The 20,884-nt window shown below is 41.6% G+C and overlaps 1 protein-coding gene and 1 pseudogene across 2 annotated transcripts; both read right to left on the bottom strand.

Moving 5' to 3' along the window:
* Positions 1-4,213: 4,213 nt before the first annotated feature.
* Positions 4,214-5,444, bottom strand: LOC120107934 (patatin-like protein 3). Of its 2 annotated transcripts, XM_039121467.1 has the most exons (3): positions 5,053-5,444; positions 4,653-4,955; positions 4,214-4,546 (listed from the first exon to the last, which is right to left on the bottom strand). In XM_039121467.1, exons 2-3 carry the CDS (start codon positions 4,806-4,808, stop codon positions 4,310-4,312), a joined length of 393 nt encoding a protein of 130 aa, XP_038977395.1. In that variant the 5' UTR covers positions 4,809-4,955; positions 5,053-5,444; the 3' UTR covers positions 4,214-4,309. The 2 variants fall into 2 exon arrangements, with proteins under 2 accessions (XP_038977395.1, XP_038977394.1); XM_039121466.1 differs by lacking the exon at positions 5,053-5,444 and having other exon boundaries at positions 4,653-5,041.
* Positions 5,445-7,423: 1,979 nt separating this feature from the next.
* LOC103698970 lies at positions 7,424-19,689 on the bottom strand (annotated as a pseudogene).
* Positions 19,690-20,884: the final 1,195 nt, after the last annotated feature.

The raw sequence follows: 20,884 nt of genomic DNA, 5'->3' as shown, positions 1-20,884 counted from the left end.
CTTTCTCCTTTTCTTTACCATAGAAGAATAAGGAGGGAAGAGAGGAACACCTTCCTCTCTATGTTTTCTTCCATGCGGCTGATGAAGAGGAGGAAGAAGGAGAACCATGCTCGCTGCCCCTTTCCTTTGCCTTTGCGGATGGAAGAAGGAAGAGAGGGAGAGATGGCCGCCATGATGAAAAGAAAAGCCCCTTGACCCAAGGAGGGTTGGCCCTCTTTTTATTTCTTTTCATCTAGATGCCCTAGGCATGGCCTCCTCCTTAAAATTAGGAGGAGCCACGCCCGGGATGCGAGTCCCGGACACTCGGGATGCGCATCCCGGCCAACCGAGATGCGGATCCGAAAAAGAAGGGCTCTTGCCCCTTCCTTATAATCCTAATCAAATTAGAATTTAGGTGGCCCTTGGTTCATTGAATCCTAATCTAATTAGGACCCAATTAGTCTCCCTATTTGATTCAAGATCTTTATCCATAAGATTAAATCAATTATAACTCTTGGAGTCCTAATCTAATTAGGACCCAATTGGATCATGATTCAATTTAACTCTTCAATCCTAATTCAATTAGGAGTCATCTTCATCTATTAGACCAATAATTAATCAGGACTCTAGGAATCCTAATCCAATTAGGATTCATATAATTTTAGTCCTAATCTAATTAGAACTTTAGGAATCCTACTCCAAGTAGGACTCTAATAATTTGAAGTTCTAATCCAATTAGAAATCTAGGAGTCCTACACCATGTAGGACTCTTGAACCTTATCAAATAAGATCAAGCCCAATTAATTAGGTCCAATTGATTCAATCAAATTACAATCCAATTGCAATTAATTTCTTCTTCAACTCACTAACTCTGAGTGGGTTAAGCCAATTATCAATCAAATTGACCATTACAAACTACTGTGATTCCAAATCACAATCCAACTATTAGATCGATCAGATCCTCTATTGTGTGTGACCCTATAGGTTCTATTCTGTCTGGTAGTGAGATATATTGTGATCCCTATCGCAATATCATTGAAACTTCTTTCAATGGGTTGGAACAATTCCAACTCTTCTCATTCGGGTTCACTGATCACCAAGTGAATGCCTTTGAGTTTCATAATCCACCAGTGACACCTAGCAGCATGTAGTGGCTACCCAGCAGAATAGAATAGATGAACCTCTAGGTATAGTTAACGTTTGATACAGTCCCTCTATCGTGGATTCCGATGGAATGGAGGTCATGGATAACTCATCAAACCCCAACATCTGTCATATGTAAAATTTATTCGACTCTAGTTCGAGATTAGAAAACTCTTTTTTCAAAAACTACCTTGGCCAAGAATTTACGAACTCAATCTCATAAATCATATAGGATCTCTTCTAATCTATCAAGGTCGATAGATTCTATCTAGATGCACCCCTACTCCTACAATGAGCCTACTGCAGCCAATCTGCACCACAAGAATCCAAATGGATAAGGCCCATGTTTATGTGCTTGTCAAACTACAGCAACCTTACTGTGAATAGCTGAGGTATCGCAGGTCAAAGGACCAGTCATACAACAGCAACATCAAGTAAGTCACTTACGAGTGGATAGACATCCAAGTGATTAATTGCTATGATCATGCTCAGTACCTTTGTTCTCTAATAAACACTTGCACAATCACTTCAGTGTCCCCACACTGTAGACTTAAGACTCGTCCATCAAAGAAAATGATGTGTGCACTAATCTCAACGAAATATGCAAGAGATTAGGAAGTTGATCAGTAGGGCTACTAGATCATTGGCTGATTGGCTCGATCACCATCCTCGTGATGATCCGTTGATCAGGAGTAATTCAGAAAATAATCACTAATGACACATGTCTTAAATTCTCAACTCTTGAGAATATGTGTCATCATCTTATTAATTCCTTGGACGATTCATGGATACATAAGAACATGAATGAAAAAAATGCCCAACTAGTAAATGCAAAACTAGTTTATTTATTTATTTTTTTCTAAATTCATGCACCCCAAAAGCTCTAGTTTTGGTATCTCCTGCAATCAACATCTCAAGTTGGAAACTGAAGTTCCAATTTTTTTTTTCTTTATCTCAGTAGAAGTTTCACTTATCATTAATTCATCGACTTAAGGAAAGGTTTTCTTGAGCAATAGATGCAAGTATACGATCTCTCTTCATTTGGATTAGCATTTAGATACAATTCTTTTATTAAAATAAAGAAATCACACACATACACACACATATACCTTTCATAAGCGGGGACAGAATGAAACGACCATAATAAAGATGCTTACTGTCTACTCTTGATTCTACACATTTCCACCGTAGTGTTCGAGTGGATCCTACTACTTCCTCTCGAACCATACTATAATAAGTATTATTATAATATTTTATCAGATCATTGAATCATTTATTTCTCTTGAAATCTGTTTCATTCTTATTTCTACACACGTCTTTTTTAGGAGGTCGACACCAATTATGTGGCATAGGTCTTACATCACGTACTAAACTTAATAGTATACCACTTTTATGAATGGCTCGTCATGCTGCATCTCTTCTGAGATCAAGGCCTTTTATCATAACTTCTGCCCGTTGCATACCCTGATCAACTACTGTACGAATGGCAGTGCAGCTAAGGTCCAAAATATGGAATAAACAAGTGTTTCCATGACTCTACCACCCGGCCAATCCTGTTTGTTCCACTTAATCCCTTTTTCATGGCCAAATATCTTTATAGCTAAGGAATGTGAAATCTTTCTCCTGTTACATGAATCAAATGTTTCATTTCATCCGGGTATACTAAAATGCTTTGTTGTAAGCCAGCTTTGAAAGCTATCCAAGAGCCGCAAGAATAGAACAATTTGCAGTGGTGAAAGCGCGCTACTGAGGCATCATCCGAAGCGGATAGATTCTCCATTTTTTTAGATAAGTTCTAATAAAAATGGTAGTGAAAGGGCAGTAAGGGATTTTTTTCATCGACCTTGTAGTCGTTATCTCGCCGTATGAATTTGTTTGTAAATGCGGGTTCTTACCCCTTATTCGTCAGTATGAGATTATTAAGAGTCGCGAAGCAGGGGGGTAACGTCAAATTCCTAGGTGAAAGGTCCAGTTGAGGACCGGATATCCCCCCGAGGGGGAGAGCAAGGCAGGGGGTAACGTCAAAAGATTTTGAAAAGAGGGTTTTTTCAAGATTGAGAAAAAGAGAGGTTGATCAAGCTTGATGGATTCATCCTCTAAAACAAGAAGTTCTAGTCCTGGAGGTATAATATTAATCACTTGATGTCCATCCGATACATCAACTATGGATATTTCATATCCTCCTTTTTCTTTACGTACTATTTTGCTTACTATACCTGCTGATGTAGCATTATAGACTGTATTGTTACTCTTGCTCCCATCAGGATAAATCTGACCTCTTGAAAAGATATTAGATCATCATGGGAAACTTTCAAATGAGTAATGCTTACCAGTCTCACGTGGGAGTACCTTGAAATCCTCGCTAAGACAATGGAGGGTGACGTATGTACAGCTTACGAGAGTGAGGGGTAGAGCTACGGAATTGCAAGTGAGTGTCTTCTACGCATCTCTGAGTCCACTTGATCCATTTCTTAGAGAAGCCATATTTCCAAAGCAGGAATGGAAGATAAGGTGATATGGAATTAAACTCCTACAAGGGAGTATACATTGAAATCCGCCCCCCTCGAGGGGGAATAGGAGGTAATTTAACTAGACGAAAGGCCGGGGGGCCCACCCCCCAAACCTCCGGTGTTCTCAAATGGCGAAGCCTTACAGCTTTCGGTTTTGAATCCAATCCCTAACCTAAGGAATTCGATCCAAAACCTCATCAAAACTTTCAGGCTTCCATACCTATACGGTATCTCCTGCAATCAACACCTCAAGTTGGAAACTGAAGTTCCAATTTTTTTTCTTTTATCTCAGTAGAAGTTTCACTTATCATTAACTCATCGACTTAAGGAAAGATCTTCTTGAGCAATAGATGCAAGTATACGATCTCTCTTCATTTGGATACGCAATTAGATACAATTCTTTTATTAAAATAAAGAAATCACACATGTACACACACACACACACACACACACACACACACACACACATATATATATATAACAAATAAAACAGATTATATCCCAGTCTTTTAGCACAAATATGTTATTTAAAGATCACTATTTTTAGAAATGCCACTGCTCATAATAAAAGAACAAAAAACATTTTGTACCAGAAAATAAAGAATAAAAGAATAGTTGTATTGCATAGCTGCAGAGAATTAATTCACGATCCCTTGTTTGGCACCCTGCCGATATTGTCAATTCAAATGCATCTTCCCAAGCCTGAGTTGTCTTTCACTAGAAAGCATCTTGGCGAAACGGATGAGTTCTTCTTCATTTGTCCCTGCCATTTGTACTGCTTCATACATGCCAGATTCTAAGTTCACCCTCGATACTGGTTTCTTTAGCAGTTCTTTGCCAATTTGAACAAGCTTCAACAAATTCTCCTTGGAAGATACATCTACAGATGCCGTGTCGCCCATCAAAGTATCATCCTACAAACCGACCAAATAGTTCAATCGCATCCATCAGATCAATAAGACACTTAAAATGAAATTCCTTTAATATATTCCTTTTAGTTCCTTGAATGTTGTTATTTACCTGTATCCGAAGGTAGTTGCTCTCACAATGCAATGCTTGGAATATGACGGAGGCATGGATGTCCACCATATCAGAACTAGCTTGACTAAAACTATCAATCAATGGTGTCATGCCACTGTTGTATAGCCATCCAAGCACACCCCACTTGGACGCCATGGATGCGTCAAATTTCTCTTCTTGCTTGGATGATCCAGTCCCCAAAGAGAGAACCAGAAATTTTCCATAGTCGGCTGGCTTAATTGGAAAGAAGTCATCATTTTGTTTGAAACTTTCTTTCGTAACTTCATTCAAGGCCAATAATGTCTGTTCCCAGTCATTTAAGATGATTATAATCGAAGCATTAGTTTTTCTTCTGCAGAAATTAAGAATTGAAATGGTGTTCATGCATGAGATGACTTACTGGATTATTTGCAGCAATCCCTCCGTCAATGAGATTAAAGCTTCGGGACTTCCTGTTGAAGTCTTTGGTTTGAAAATAGTGTGCAGGAAGATATGTCGGGGCCGCAGAAGTACTTATGCATATATCTGACAGAAGATATGTCGGGGCCGCAGAAGTACTTATGCATATATCTCTACATCTCTAAATTCAGTATGTTTAAAGAGCTTGGACTGTGTCTCCCCATCCTTACCCATTCTTAGGAAAAATCTTTGGACAATTTTCAAGGTAGAAGTCATTGATTTCCTTCGCTGCGAAGAGAGGACGATTATTCTCATCTGGAGCAGCGAGCATGGCGGTCACCAACCCACCAGTGCTTGTTCCAGCAACAACATCAAAGTAATCCGCAATTCTCACATCCTCTCAATCAAGCTCCTGCAGCCAAATGCATGTTATTGTTGCTTTCCGAGGAAGAACATTGCAACTATAGCTACAGAATTTTTTTATCTAATGAATGGAATAGGATTGTCCTACCTGAAGCTTGGATTCGAGGAAGGCAAGGATAGTTCCAGGGATGATGCCTCTCACTCCCCCACCATCTATGCTTAGCACTGTAACCATCCTTCCAAGGGAAGGAGGAGACCTTGCCCAATTGTAGCTTGCCCTAAGTCTTCAACTCCCTTTCAGAGTCGAAGAGGAACTAGACTGCCATTAGGAGTATGTTTTTAGCTATTTCCGTGCAAAGCACATGCCGGGCTAGGTTGGTGGTGTTAGGTTTAGGCTTGGTCAAGATGGACCGGGCCTCACAATCTCAGTTGTAGGGTGCTCATAGTCTCTCCACATTAAACAACCAAATATAGCTAAGGCAAGCGAGTTTTCAGATGCAAGTAAGTTAAACAGATACATGCAAATACATATAAGTCAAACAAACACTTGAAAATATTAATACAACATTTCTTGCAGTTGCAACAACTTTTACGTGCTATTAGAAATGCAGCATACCAAATGACCCTAACTTCAATTGTCAAAAGAGACATAAGCTCAGTTGTGTAGGTGTCATGCCACATGGTTACAAGACTAAGAGACTATATGGATCGTCGAGAATCAAGGCCTAATCGGAAATTCATTCAACAATATAAAAGTTACCCAAAGCTATGAACAAGTACAAAGCTAAGAGATATTAAGTACAAGCATGACTTTCCCTCTCCTTAGGATAGACTTTGGACCAATACTTATAGTTAGGGTCCTCTTTCATATAATTCTTCATCCTTCTAGCTTTGCCATCAAAGTTCCATTTATTTCAAATGGTCTAACAAAGTTATAGCATTCTTCTTTTTCTCATGCTTGACCAATATCGATGGTTTGAATGACCATCAACAAAATGGTTCTCATAGTAGATTCAACAGTAAATGCAAAACTAGTTTTTTTTTTTTTTTCTAAATTCATGCATCCCAAAAGCTCTAGTTTTGGTATCTCCTGCAATCAACACCTCAAGTTGGAAACTAAAGTTCCAATTTTTTTTTCTTTATCTCAGTAGAAGTTTCACTTATCATTAATTCATCAACTTAAGGAAAAGTCTTCTTGAGCAATAGATGCAAGTAAACGATCTCTCTTCATTTGGATTAGCAATTAGATACAATTCTTTTATTAAAACAAAGAAATCACACACATACACACGCACATATACCTTTCATAAACGGGGACAGAATGAAACGACCATAATAAAGATGCTTACTGTCTACTCTTGATTCAACACATTTCCACCGTAGTGTTCGAGTGGATCCTACTACTTCCTCTCGAACCATACTATAATAAGTATTATTATAATATTTTATCAGATCATTGAATCATTTATTTCTCTTGAAATCTGTTTCATTCTTATTTCTACACACGTCTTTTTTTAGGAGGTCGACACCCGTGGCATAGGTGTTACATCACGTACTAAACTTAATAGTATACCACTTTTATGAATGGCTCATCATGCTGCATCTCTTCCGAGATCAGGGCCTTTTATCATAACTTCTGCCTGTTGCATGCCCTAGTCAACTACTGTACGAATAGCATTGGAGCTAAGGTCCAAAATATGGAATAAACAAGTGTTTCCATGACTCTACCGTTCGGCAAAAACGGTGGTTTGCCGACGCTTTTTGCCGACGCTTTAAAGCATCGGCAAATATCTATTTGCCGACGCTATAAGCGTCGAAAAAACCCATCGTGGCACGTAGGTTCGGCCTAGGCCGACGGTTTTTACCAACGCTTTAAAGCGTCGGGAAATGTAATTATTTTAAAAAAAATAAAAATATCAAACTTTATAAATTTACATATATCATAAAACACACATTATACAATATGAACCAAACATTCAAATTACATTGATATTGACACAAACATTTAGATCATTCGAAATATTTATATTATCATATCTGATTAAATTTACATAAAAAGTTATGAATTACAATGTACTTTTACATATCAAACTCCATAAAAAACAATCTATAAAGTATCAGGGACGGGAATTACAATGCCATTTTAGACGAACTCCCCGCAGAGAAATACCAAGATGCTTGCCCGTGCCGCCACTGCAATGAACGCCAAGAACTGCACTGACTTGAGCTTGCTGCCTTTGTTTGTAGAGAAGCTTGAAGATTGAAAGTAACAGTAGACTTGGCCGAATCACTCGCTGACCAGATTACATGCAATAAGACTGGATGGCTTTGAAGGCTTTAGCATCCTGCACTCTGGCTTTGGATATTAAAAAAGTAATCATCTGCTAACTATATGTGACTAGTAATTCACTAGTCAATTTGGAACAGTTTTTCTTTAAGAGTAATTCACAAGTATTGTTGCTCTGACAGACTCTGATATCCAGTCAATTTGGAATGAAGAAGCACCTTCTTTAAGCTTCAGGTCGTTCACTGTTTTATCCAAACAGCTACCTTATCAAAAAAAATTTTTTTACCTCATTCCTGTTTTGGCGTCTCAGTGCTAGTTTCGTAGCTTGCAACTTCTAGGTGACCCTAACAGCTGGAGAACCAGAACTATTTCCCCTCCGTGCATCAAATCCTACATCCATGAAGCTTCATGTTCCGTCCAAATCTTCTCAAAATGAAATGGTGTTTGACCTTTTTGTCTTACGAATCTGCGAAAATTGACAATGGACAATGATCTGAATTGGCTCTTCGTAGATGCTTCAACATAGTTTCAGGGTAGATATAAGAAATTATCTTCTACAGGCTGCAGAGGAGCTGGGACACCAAGATAGGAGACTCGCTAATTAGACAACTGACATTCATGTCTAGTTTTAATAAATAAAATATTGTCTAGAAATTCATGTGGTAATTCAAATTTGATATATTTCTTGAGAACATATTCGTTTGTTGCCCATATTCATTTGGCCCTGCTTAAACTAGAAGACTGTTAAGTGTTTTTCCCTACCTAAGCAATGTGGTAGCCCAATGTGTTTATAAACATTATATTCTTGATGTTTGCATTGATATGTATAGCGGGGAAACAAAAGTTGCCAATTATTCAAATCTGACCTACCTAATCACAAACAATTACATTTAAACATGATACATCCATAAGGTGTTCATGGGGCATCCAGGAGTTTCCACCTACCCTGGTATCCTAGCATCAAGTTGATAACTTGCATTAAGCTGAACAACTAGAATTTTAATGAATGTGAATATCCCTACATCCTTATCCACTGAAGATTTGACCCCCCTCCTGTACCTAATAGCCCACCAACATGAGAGAGAATATAAAAAGCCCTATGTTTCTTACCTTTCCCACAAACCAAACAGGAGTAGCTCTTCCTGTTGCAAATTAATTCTTTATTCACTGAATCCTAGTGAATCTTGACATAATTTGAGGGGGTAACCTGTGCTAATTACAAGCAGATTCTACCTGACCAAGAAGCCAGACCGCTAAGTGAGCACAAATGACAACCTAAAGTATGCCATGCCAACCTAGATCCTTGTAGAACATCTCAAGTTGCTAGAGTATCATTATCACAACAATCACAGTGATGCTGGTCTCCAATACTGATAACACATTCACATGCTTGTTTCCAATTCAACACCTGTGCACAAAATCAAAAGAAAAACAAACAAATAAAGAACAAATCATGAGGGCGGAAAACCCTAGAACAAAACCAAAGATCTTACCTCCCGATTTAGCAGAGGATACGTCCTAGGAGACACAATTATCGAGAAAACCGAGATAAATTAAAGGCCCTCTCCCTTTCTTCTTGCAGCCATTATTGGAACATCGACGAACAAATAAGAAATCGAGTATTCAGGAAAAAGACATCTTATTGTTTTTCAATCATGCAGAAACATGTGAATATCCAGATAGATTGAAGGAAAGCAGAAGGAAGAAGGGTACAAGGGGACCTGCTGCTGGTGTCGAGCGAGCTTGCGGCGTTGGGTCTTGAGGGAGAGGATGGCATGATCCACGTTCGTGATCTTGGGTTTCTTCACAAATATATTCCCCATCTCTGCACCTCTCTAGATAAGCCCCAAACCCTAATCCTTGCTCTCCTGTCACAAAAAGAGAGGGGTAAGGAAAATCCAAGGAAGGAAGGAGAGAAGACGAGCTTCCTTTTACGGCTCCTCTCTTGTCTTTTTTTCTTTTGGCTTTGCTGCCCGCCGCTTCTCTCCCTCTCCGTCGGGGTTCCGGAAGCGAAGTGGATCAAGAACGGATCCAAATAAAACGAGGGTTTCAGTTCGAGTTTTTACCCCGTGGTACTAGCCCGCCTTGCTCATTGGCACGATGTCTCCCGGCCTGTAAGCGAGCGAGATCGACAGTAGAGACGAGATCCAGAAGAAGAAGAGGCAACGAACTGAAAAAGCTCTTCGATCGCTGGCCATGGCCAAGACTCAGACCCGAGCTTTTGGGGGGAGGAAAAGAAAGGAGGAGGAGAGGAGGTCGCTCGGTGCCGGAGAGGAGGATGAAGGACGGGACAAGGGTCGGCGCCGGAGACGAGGGAGGAGTGGACAAGGGTCGGCTAGCTCTATTAGGCCTTGATCGATCGAGGATAGAGGGAGAAGGGGGGCGGCCGCGGGTTTTGATAAGATTTGGTTTTCAACAATGCGCATAAGCATCGTCTTATCCCAAATCTATGACGACGCTAATAAGCGTTGTAATAGGCCGACGCTTTTTACAAGCGTCGGCTATTTTTGGCAGTAGTTCGGAAATTGCCGACGCTTGGAACAAGCGTCGGCAAAAAAGCGTCGTTAAAACCCCTATTTCCTGTAGTGGCAGTTCTTTGCCAATTTGAACAAGCTTCAACAAATTCTCCTTGGAAGATACATCTACAGATGCCGTGTCGCCCATCAAAGTATCATCCTACAAACCGACCAAATAGTTCAATCGCATCCATCAGATCAATAAGACACTTAAAATGAAATTCCTTTAATATATTCCTTTTAGTCGCTTGAATGTTGTTATTTACCTGTATCCGAAGGTAGTTGCTCTCACAATGCAATGCTTGGAATATGACGGAGGCATGGATGTCCACCATATCAGAACTAGCTTGACTAAAACTATCAATCAATGGTGTCATGCCACTGTTGTATAGCCATCCAAGCACACCCCACTTGGACGCCATGGATGCGTCAAATTTCTCTTCTTGCTTGGATGATCCAGTCCCCAAAGAGAGAACCAGAAATTTTCCATAGTCGGCTGGCTTAATTGGAAAGAAGTCATCATTTTGTTTGAAACTTTCTTTCGTAACTTCATTCAAGGCCAATAATGTCTGTTCCCAGTCATTTAAGATGATTATAATCGAAGCATTAGTTTTTCTTCTGCAGAAATTAAGAATTGAAATGGTGTTCATGCATGAGATGACTTACTGGATTATTTGCAGCAATCCCTCCATCAATGAGATTAAAGCTTCGGGACTTCCCGTTGAAGTCTTTGGTTTGAAAATAGTGTGCAGGAAGATATGTCGGGGCCGCAGAAGTACTTATGCATATATCTGACAGAAGAGCATCCTTTGAAACTTTCTTCTTAGTCTGTAGAAAAGGGGAGAAAGGTAAAATTAACTTTAAGCTTTGTATCAAGAGGAAGAAAGAGAGTTCGTGCCAAATTTAAATAGTTTTTTCAGGAGGGGAAAAATAGTACCTCAAAGGTGGAGAAGATGGTAGGCTGGAGAAGCTTGATGTCAAAAGTGGGAATAACTATATTTGTTAAAGTCTGATGGAGCCTAATCCCACCAAGCAATTGCTTGACTTTGGAGTGTAGATACTTGCCATCGTACTTTGGTCCCGTGATGCTACCCAATAAGCTCTTCACTGATCCCAAAATTCCATTGCTGCATGGAGATGTATCATGAAGCTAACATAAGAAGGCATCTATAAATTCTTGTCATAGAGAAATCATACAAATTTTCATTCAAGTCCTTAAATTCAGTATGACTGGAACCACTTCTCTACATCTCTAAATTCAGTATGTTTAAAGAGTTTGGACTGTGTCTTCCCATCCTTACCCATTCTTAGGAAAAATCTTTGGACAATTTTCAAGGTAGAAGTCATTGATTTCCTTCGCTGCAAAGAGAGGACGATTATTCTCATCTGGAGCAGCGAGCATGGCGGTCACCAACCCACCAGTGCTTGTTCCAGCAACAACATCAAAGTAATCCGCAATTCTCACATCCTCTCCATCAAGCTCCTGCAGCCAAACGCATGTTATTGTTGCTTTCCGAGGAAGAACATTGCAGCTATACCTACAGAATTTTTTTATCTAATGAATGGAATAGGATTGTCCTACCTGAAGCTTGGATTCGAGGAAGGCAAGGATAGTTCCAGGGATGATGCCTCTCACTCCCCCACCATCTATGCTTAGCACTGTAATTAACCATCCTTCCAAGGGAAGGAGGAGACCTTGGCGTGGCGGTGCCATTGCTGACAGTTGAAAGGCTCAAGCTGTGGGAACCCATGAGGCTTTGGCTAGTATTAATACCGAGGCCTGTGGAATTCAGGACTTGAAACAAAGTTAGGTTTGTGCAATTCAGGATGGGGAACTAAGGAATGCTCAATAGCTTCAGTTATCATATGATGAAGAACCCATTTCTCGAAGTATTTATAGGCAAGAAAGGAGAGGAAAAGGTGACAGTTGAAATCAGTTGATCCAAGAATATGGTAAATGTGAAGACCCACATTTGAGTTGGGCCGGCCTTTGAACAAGGGCGGCCCAACACGTACAAGGGGGAGGGAGTCTCCCGATTGAAATGCCTCCCTCCCCTGTTTCGGAAGTATTTCCCCTCCTCCCGAATCCGCCGGAAGAGAGGTAATAGGGTGATAAATCCTACCAAATCAGGAAGATCTCCCCTCTCTCCTCCCCTAGTGCATCAACCGAGGGCTTACACACACACACACAAAAAAAAAAGAGAGAGAGAAGGGAGATTGGGTTTTACCTTGCCGCGGGAGGAACCGGAGCGGTTGCCGTCGATCCGGCCGGGAGGAGCTCGCCGGAGGCAAGGTGAGCACCTTCTCCTTCTTCTCCTTCGTCTTTGGCTATTATTTCCTTGGGGATGTGGCCGGGAAGCCGCCGGGCTGATGGGGAAGCCGCCGGGCTGATGGGGAAGCCGAGCCTCTGTTCGGCCTTCTCCCCTTCCGTTCCGGCCGGCCGTCGCCGGGTGTGGCACCACCATTGGGCGTCGCCGGCCATGGGCCGCCGGCTGCCAAGCATTCTCCTCCTTTCCGTCGGGAAGGAGGAAGGAAGAGGGAGAGAGGGAGAGAACCAACTCTCTCTCTCTCTTCTTTGTTGTTTTATTTACGGGAAGAAGAAGGAAGAGAGGGAGAGAGAGAGAGAGAGCCGACTCTCTCTCTTCTTTGTTATTTTATCTTCTCCCTCTAGATATTGTCTCTTATTAGTATGTTTTCTCTCTAGTTTAATTCAGGAAGATCATGGATTGTTGGATAGTCTTGGAATACTAGATTTTAGAGGACCCTTTAGAGGATTAAACAAGGGTCCTGGATTATCATATATCTTGAGTAAATTTTAATGATGATTTGGTTCTGTAGGGGAACAATCTGTTGGACGAGAGGACGTTGAGCGGGATTCTGTGCATTCCGGTTCTTTATCGCCGTGAAGGCGGGTGATTGGTTGTCTAAATTTTCAACAAAGGTAAGGATCCTTGTACGCCAATCCTGCATGATATAATATTTTTATACTTAGATATGTATGATATGCCATAATCCAGATAAATCAAAATTAGTTTTATATTAAATTATATTTTGATCGTGTCGGCTTGTGGTTGATATTATGATCGTATTCGCTTGTGGTTGGTATTATGATGGATGCATGCATGCGCATAACTTATATCTACATAATTGGACTGATGGATGTGGTGCTCAACTAACCATGCGATATTGGTTGCCCCATCACGGGCTGGAAACGTGACCGTGGTTAGTTTAAAGCCGGAAATAAATGTAAAGAAATTGATGTGTGGATGTAAACTGGACTGTATGTAAAGGGACTTTGGGTTTATCTTGTTATTATGGCAGGCCCCGTCACAGGCTGAAAAATGTGGTACTTTGGTAGGCCCCCTCACAGGCTAGAAATGTGGAACTATAATATGCAGGCCCCGCCACAGGCTGAAAATGTGATACTTTGGCAGGCCCCCTCACAGGCTAGAAATGTGGAACTATAATGTGCAGGCCCCACCACAGGCTCAAAATGTGATACTTTGGTAGGCCCCATCACAGGCTAGAAATGTGGAACTATATTGTGCAGGCCCTGCCACAGGCTGAAAATGTGATAATTTGGTTGCCCCACTACAGGCTGAGAAATGTGACCGAGATTTGACCCAAAGTCGGAAAGATAATTAATCCGGATCAAGTTGAAGAAAAGGCATTGAAACTATAATACAGGTTTATAAGCTATCCTATACTATATCATTATTGTGTGGCTGGACTTTTATTGATGTTTTATGTACATATTTATATTGATTATTTGAGGTTTGATAGCCAGTTTATGACTTCATGATATGTGCATCGACTTGTCGTGATTTTCAGATTTATATTATTATTGTGTTGGTGTGAATGTATAGAGATTCTTACTGGGGCTGTAAAGCTCATCCCCTTTTCTTCTTTCTTTTTATCAGAGTTGCAGGATGCTTAGATTTGGATGGGATGGGCGCAGAGTGCAAGTATCAGAGTCATTAGCTAGTTAGTTTGTTTGTACTTCTTTGATGTCGATGAACATTTGAAGATCTTGTAATTGAACTAATTTGTTTATTTAGACATGTTGGTCTGCTCTACTTGAATTACTAGATTAATTGTGGATTTATTGGAATTTTGTTAATCATAGGCCTTGCATGATCTTTAGGGCACTGCTCTAGGGCTCATGCGGCCGGTCGCGTACCGAACCCGGGTGCTGGGTTCGGGGCGTGACAGAGTGGTATCAGAGCTTAAGGTTTAGGTATCCTAAGGTTTAGGTTCAGACGAGTGTGAGTGGGGGAAAAATATCTAATGACTTATTAAAGTACCCTCTAGATACATTTTTTTTGCAATCTTGAAATGTTAAAAGTAACTTGTGTAGGTTGATATGGCACGAGGGAGTGGACGTGGACGTAATAGGAGGCCGACTCACTTTGCCGATAGCTCCGCTGCTTGGACGCCCTCCGAACAACAAGAAGGTGCTCCACCCTCGCCGGCCAGGAGTATGCACCCGCAGGAACAGCACGTCAACCCTATTGGTAGTGCTTTGGAAATGGGAACCCCGGAAACTCCAAGGACAGGAACCTCGGGTGAGCCTGGAATTCAGCCTAATGAACCACTGAGTGCTTCTCAGATGATGCAAACAATGATGCAACAACAAGCTACTTCCCGTTCAGACATGATGAGAATGATGGAGATGCAACAACGCTTCATGGAACAGCAGCAACAATTTATGCAGCAACAGTTACAACATCAGCAGTAGCAGGTGACTCCTCAGTATCTACAGGGGGCTACAAGTCGACAAGAGCATCATGTCAGTTTGGCAGAATTCAAAAAGTTTGCACCTTCAGCTTTTAAAGGCACTTCTGACCCTTTAGAGGCTGAGACTTGGCTGAATGAAATGGAAAAAGTTTTCAATGCCCTGAGATGCCCTGATGAGGATAGGGTCACTTTTGCTACATTTATGCTGCTGGGAGAAGCGGATATTTGGTGGAATGTGGAAAGAGGAAAGATGGGACAGAATGCTTCATCTTTGACTTGGGAAGGATTTAAGGAGCTTTTCCGTGATAAGTATATTCCCCAAAGCGTGAGACGGCAGAAATTTCGAGAGTTTACCCAGTTAGAGCAGGGGAATATGACGGTCGCAGAGTATGCTGCAAAGTTTGAGGAACTGGCTAGGTATGCCCCAGGACAGGTGGAGAATGAAAGAGAACGAGCTGAAAAGTTTGATAGTGGACTTAGAGCCCGAATCAGACAACAGGTGTCTACCTTCGAGCTTTCTTCCTACAAGGATGTGGTTAACAAGGCTTGGGTAGTTGAAAGGGGCTTGAATGACACTCAAGAAGAGAGGGAAAGAATTTTGAAAAAGAGAAACAGGCAAGCTGAGTTACAAAATAAGCATGGCAAAAATACTGAATTCAGGCCCAAGAAACAAACTACTGTGAATGATAAGGCTCAGCACAAGGATACTGTGAAATGCTATAGATGTGGCGGACCCCACTATCAGAGCGAGTGCAACTGGTTCAATGGGTATTGCTTTTCGTGTGGCCAGCAGGGCCACAGGGCAAATACATGTCCTAATCGCAGTGAGCAACAGGCTCGACAAACGTCTCAGTCTATTTCGGGAGCTCCAGCAAATCAAGTATCTCAGAATGAACAACAACGAGGAGGACAGCAGAGGCCTAGAACTCAGGGTCGAGTCTATGCTCTTACACAACACGATGCCGACGCCTCTAACACCGTGGTGACAGGTACAATTGAAATCTCATCCATGAATGCCTATATTTTGATTGATCCTGGAGCTACTCATTCTTTTGTATCTGCTGATTTTGTTGGAAGAAATAGTACATTGATTTCCTTGCCACTAGAGACTGAACTGTGTGTCTCCATCCCTAATGGAGATGTAATCTTAGTTAACCTTGTCTGCAAAGATTGTATCCTGAATATTGAAGGCAGGGAAATGAAAGTAGATTTAATAGTCCTAGGGATGAAGGATTTCGACATGATCCTTGGGATGGACTGGTTGGCAGCATATCATGCCACTGTTGACTGCTTCGAGAAAACAGTAAAATTTCAAATTTTTGGTCAGCCAGAGTTTACTTTTAATGGCAACAGAATGTTACCTCCGCCAAAAGTAATTTCAGCCATACAGGCTAAGCGACTCCTTCGAAAAGGTGATGAAGGATTCTTAGCCATGGTAATGGACACCCAGCTGGAAGAACTCAAACTAGAGGACATTCCTATTGTGAGGGAATTTTCTGATGTCTTTTCAGAGGATTTGCCAGGATTACTCCCTGATAGAGAGGTTGAATTCTCCATTGATTTGATTCCTGGCACTGGACCGATTTCTAAGGCCCCATACCGGATGGCTCCAGCTGAATTAAAAGTGCTAAAGGAACAACTACAGGAGCTGTTGGATCAGGATTTCATCAGGCCTAGTGTTTCTCCTTGGGGTGCCCCTGTATTATTTGTGAAAAAGAAAGATGGCAGTTTTCGGCTTTGCATTGATTATCGAGAAATAAATGGAGTAACAGTGCGGAACAAATACCCTTTACCGAGAATTGATGATTTGTTCGATCAGCTGCAAGGGGCACAAATCTTCTCAAAACTTGATCTATGCTCTGGATATCACCAGTTGAGAATAAAGGCTGAAGACATACCAAAGACAGCATTCAGAACTAGATATGGACACTATGAGTTTTTGGTTATGCCCTTCGGGTTAACAAATGCACCAGCAGCCTTTATGGATCTTATGAATCGGGTGTTCAAACCCTACCTGGATCAAGTTGTGGTAGTATTTATTGATGACATTCTAGTCTATTCCAAAAGTCCACAAGAGCATGAGGAGCATTTGAGGATAGTATTACAAACTCTTAGAGAAAACAAGCTTTATGGCAAGCTGCAGAAATGTGAGTTCTGGTTAAACAGTATCACCTTTCTCGGGCACGTGATCTCCAAGGATGGCATCTCTGTCGACCCAAAGAAAGTATAGGCAGTAGTTGATTGGAGTAGACCTACTAATGTATCCGAGGTGCGCAGCTTTTTGGGAATGGCGGGATATTATCGGAGATTCGTTGAGGGATTCTCTCGTATTGCCATGCCTCTATCTCGTCTAACACAAAAGCAAGTAAAATTTGAATGGAAGGAGGATTGTGAGTAAAGTTTTCAAGAGTTGAAAAGATGATTGGTGACAGCTCCGATATTGGCCCTTCCATCTGGAACAGGAGGCTTCAGCATCTATAGTGATGCATCACACAAAGGTCTTGGCTGTGTTCTTATGCAGAATGAGAAGGTGATAGCCTATGCTTCTAGACAGTTGAAATCATATGAGTTGAATTACCCTACTCATGATTTGGAGTTAGCAGCTGTGATCTTTGCTTCAAAAATATGGAGGCACTATTTATATGGTGAACATTGTGAAATTTTTACGGACCACAAGAGCCTGAAGTATATTTATACTCAAAAGGAGCTGAATTTGAGGCAAAGGAGATGGCTAGAGCTATTAAAGGATTATGACTTAACTATTAATTACCATCCGGAAAAAGCAAATGTTGTGGCCGATGCTCTAAGCAGGAAATCTTCAAATAAATTAGCGGCCTTGATCACTACACAAAGAAACATTTTGTTTGACCTAGAGAGATACGAGATTGAAGTACGACTGCATGATCCTCAGTTACGACTTGCTAATCTTATGGTACAGCCTACCTTGATTGAGAGAATTAAGTCATCTCAAAAAGAGGATTCAGAATTACAGAGGGTAAGGGGAACAGTAGAAACTGGTGTCCAAAGTGAATTTCATGTGCATGAGGATGGTTCTTTAAGATTTGGTAGCAGATTGTGTGTCCCAAAAATTTCAGAACTAAGAAATGAAATTTTAGAGGAGGCTCATAGCTCGGCTTATACAATGCATCTAGAAGGCACAAAGATGTATTAGAATTTAAAGAGACATTTTTGGTGGAGTGGTATGAAAAAGGATATTGCTCAATTTGTGGCTCAGTGTCTAGTATGTCAGCAGGTAAAAGCAGAACATCAGATACCTGCGGGACCATTACAGTCTCTACTTATTCCTCAATGGAAGTGGGAGCATATCACCATGGACTTCGAGACTAGCTTGCCTAAAACCCTACGAGGTAATGATGCCGTGTGGGTAATTGTTGACCGGCTAACTAAATCAGCACACTTTTTACCTTTCAGAGTTGGTTTCTCCTTAGAGAGATTGGCAGGTTTATATATAGAGCATATTGTGAAGTTGCATGGGGTCCCAGTTACCATTGTGTCAGATAGAGACAGTAGATTTGTATCACAGTTTTGGAAGAGTCTTCATAAGGCTCTTGGAACCAAATTGAGCTTTAGCACAGCTTTTCACCCCCAAACCGATGGACAGTCAGAAAGAACCATCCAGATTTTGGAAGACATGTTGAGAGCCTGTGTCATGGATCTAGGAGGAGCGTGGGATGGCCACTTATCATTAATAGAGTTTGCTTACAATAATAACTATCAAGCAAGTATACAAATGGCTCCTTTTGAGGCGTTGTATGGCCGGAAGTGTCGATCTCCTATTTGTTGGGATGATGTGGGCGAGAGGAAATTATTAGGTCCAGAGATAGTACAACAGACTGTTGATAAGGTGCAAATGATCAGAGAACGACTTCGTACAGCTCAGAGTCGCTAGAAGAGTTATGCTGATAATAATAGAAGGAGAGAATTGGAATTTCAAATTGGAGATCATGTTTTCTTGAGAGTGTCACCTACAAAAGGTGTGATGAGATTTGGGGTTCGTGGCAAATTAAGCCCTAGATATGTTGGTCCGTTTGAGATTTTGGACAAAGTTGGGGAGGTGGCGTATCGACTGGCTTTACCACCGGCTTTGTCTAGTGTGCACAATGTTTTTCATGTGTCAATGTTGAAGAAATATGTCCCAGATCCGAGTCATGTGGTAGCATATGAACCATTACATCTTCAGGAGGATTTAACCTATGAGGAGTTCCCGGTACGAATTGTGGACAGAAAAGATCAGGTACTACGACATCGAACCATTCCTTTCGTGAAGGTACAATGGAATAATCATACAGAAAGAAAGGCTACTTGGGAGCTCGAAGAAGAGATGAAAGTCAAGTATCCGTAACTTTTTGAAACCTCAGGTATGTCAATTTCGAGGACGAAATTTTTTTTAGGAGGGGAGAATGTGAAGACCCACATTTGAGTTGGGCCGGCCTTTGAACAAGGGCGGCCCAACACGTACAAGGGGGAGGGAGTCTCCCGATTGAAATGCCTCCCTCCCCTGTTTCGGAAGTATTTCCCCTCCTCCCGAATCCACCGGAAGAGAGGTAATAGGGTGATAAATCCTACCAAATCAGGAAGATCTCCCCTCTCTCCTCCCCTAGGGCATCAACCGAGGGCTTACACACACACACAAAAAAAAAATGAGAGAGAAGGGAGATTGGGTTTTACCTTGCCGCGGGAGGAACCGGAGCGGTCGCCGTCGATCCGGCCGGGAGGAGCTCGCCGGAGGCAAGGTGAGCACCTTCTCCTTCTTCTCCTTCGTCTTCGGCTATTATTTCCTTGGGGATGTGGCTGGGAAGCCGCCGGGCTGATGGGGAAGCCGCCGGGCTGATGGGGAAGCCGAGCCTCTGTTCGGCCTTCTCTCCTTCCGTTCCGGCCGGCCGTCGCCGGGTGTGGCACCACCATGGGGCGTCGCCGGCCATGGGCCGCCAGCTGCCAAGCATTCTCCTCCTTTCCGTCGGGAAGGAGGAAGGAAGAGGGAGAGAGGGAGAGAACCAACTCTCTCTCTCTCTTCTTTGTTGTTTTATTTACGGGAAGAAGAAGGAAGAGAGGGAGAGAGAGAGAGAGAGAGCCGACTCTCTCTCTTCTTTGTTATTTTATCTTCTCCCTCTAGATGCTGTCTCTTATTAGTCTGTTTTCTCTCTAGTTTAATTCAGGGAGATCATGGATTGTTGGATAGTCTTGGAATACTAGATTTTAGAAGACCCTTTAGAGGATTAAACAGAGGTCCTGGATTATCATATATCTTGAGTAAATTTTAATGATGATTTGGTTCTGTAGGGGAACAATCTGTTGGACGAGAGGACGTTGAGCGGGATTCTGTGCATTCCGGTTCTTTATCGCCGTGAGGGCGGGTGATTGGTTGTCTAAATTTTCAACAAAGTTAAGGATCCTTGTACGCCAATCCTGCATGATATAATATTTTTATACTTAGATATGTGATATGCCATAATCCAGATAAATCAAAATTAGTTTTATATTAAATTATATTTTGATCGCGTCAGCTTGTGGTTGATATTATAATCGTATTCGCTTGTGGTTGGTATTATGATGGATGCATGCATGCGCATAACTTACACCTACATAATTGGACTGATGGATGTGGTGCTCTAAACTAACCATGCGATATTGGTTGCCCCGTCACGGGCTGGAAACGTGACCGTGGTTAGTTTAAAGCCGGAAATAAATGTAAAGAAACTGATGTGTGGATGTAAACTGGATTGTATGTAAAAGGACTTTGGGTTTATCTTGTTATTATGGCAGGCCCCGTCACAGGCTGAAAAATGTGGTACTTTGGTAGGCCCCCTCACAGGCTAGAAATGTGGAACTATAATATGCAGGCCCCGCCACAGGCTGAAAATGTGATACTTTGGCAGGCCCCCTCACAAGCTAGAAATGTGGAACTATAA

This window comes from Phoenix dactylifera, unplaced genomic scaffold (assembly GCF_009389715.1).
Source record: "Phoenix dactylifera cultivar Barhee BC4 unplaced genomic scaffold, palm_55x_up_171113_PBpolish2nd_filt_p 001084F, whole genome shotgun sequence".
Lineage (NCBI taxonomy): Eukaryota > Viridiplantae > Streptophyta > Magnoliopsida > Arecales > Arecaceae > Phoenix > Phoenix dactylifera.
This window is presented reverse-complemented; position numbering and strand designations above follow the sequence as displayed.

Bases quoted from the DNA above. Each gene is read 5' to 3' on its own strand.
- LOC120107934 (XM_039121466.1), bottom strand. From the start codon at position 5,036: ATGAACACCATTTCAATTCTTAATTTCTGCAGAAGAAAAACTAATGCT. The intron at 4,547-4,652 runs GTAAATAACAAC...GTCGGTTTGTAG, and splicing joins GCAACTACCTTCGGATACAG to GATGATACTTTGATGGGCGA.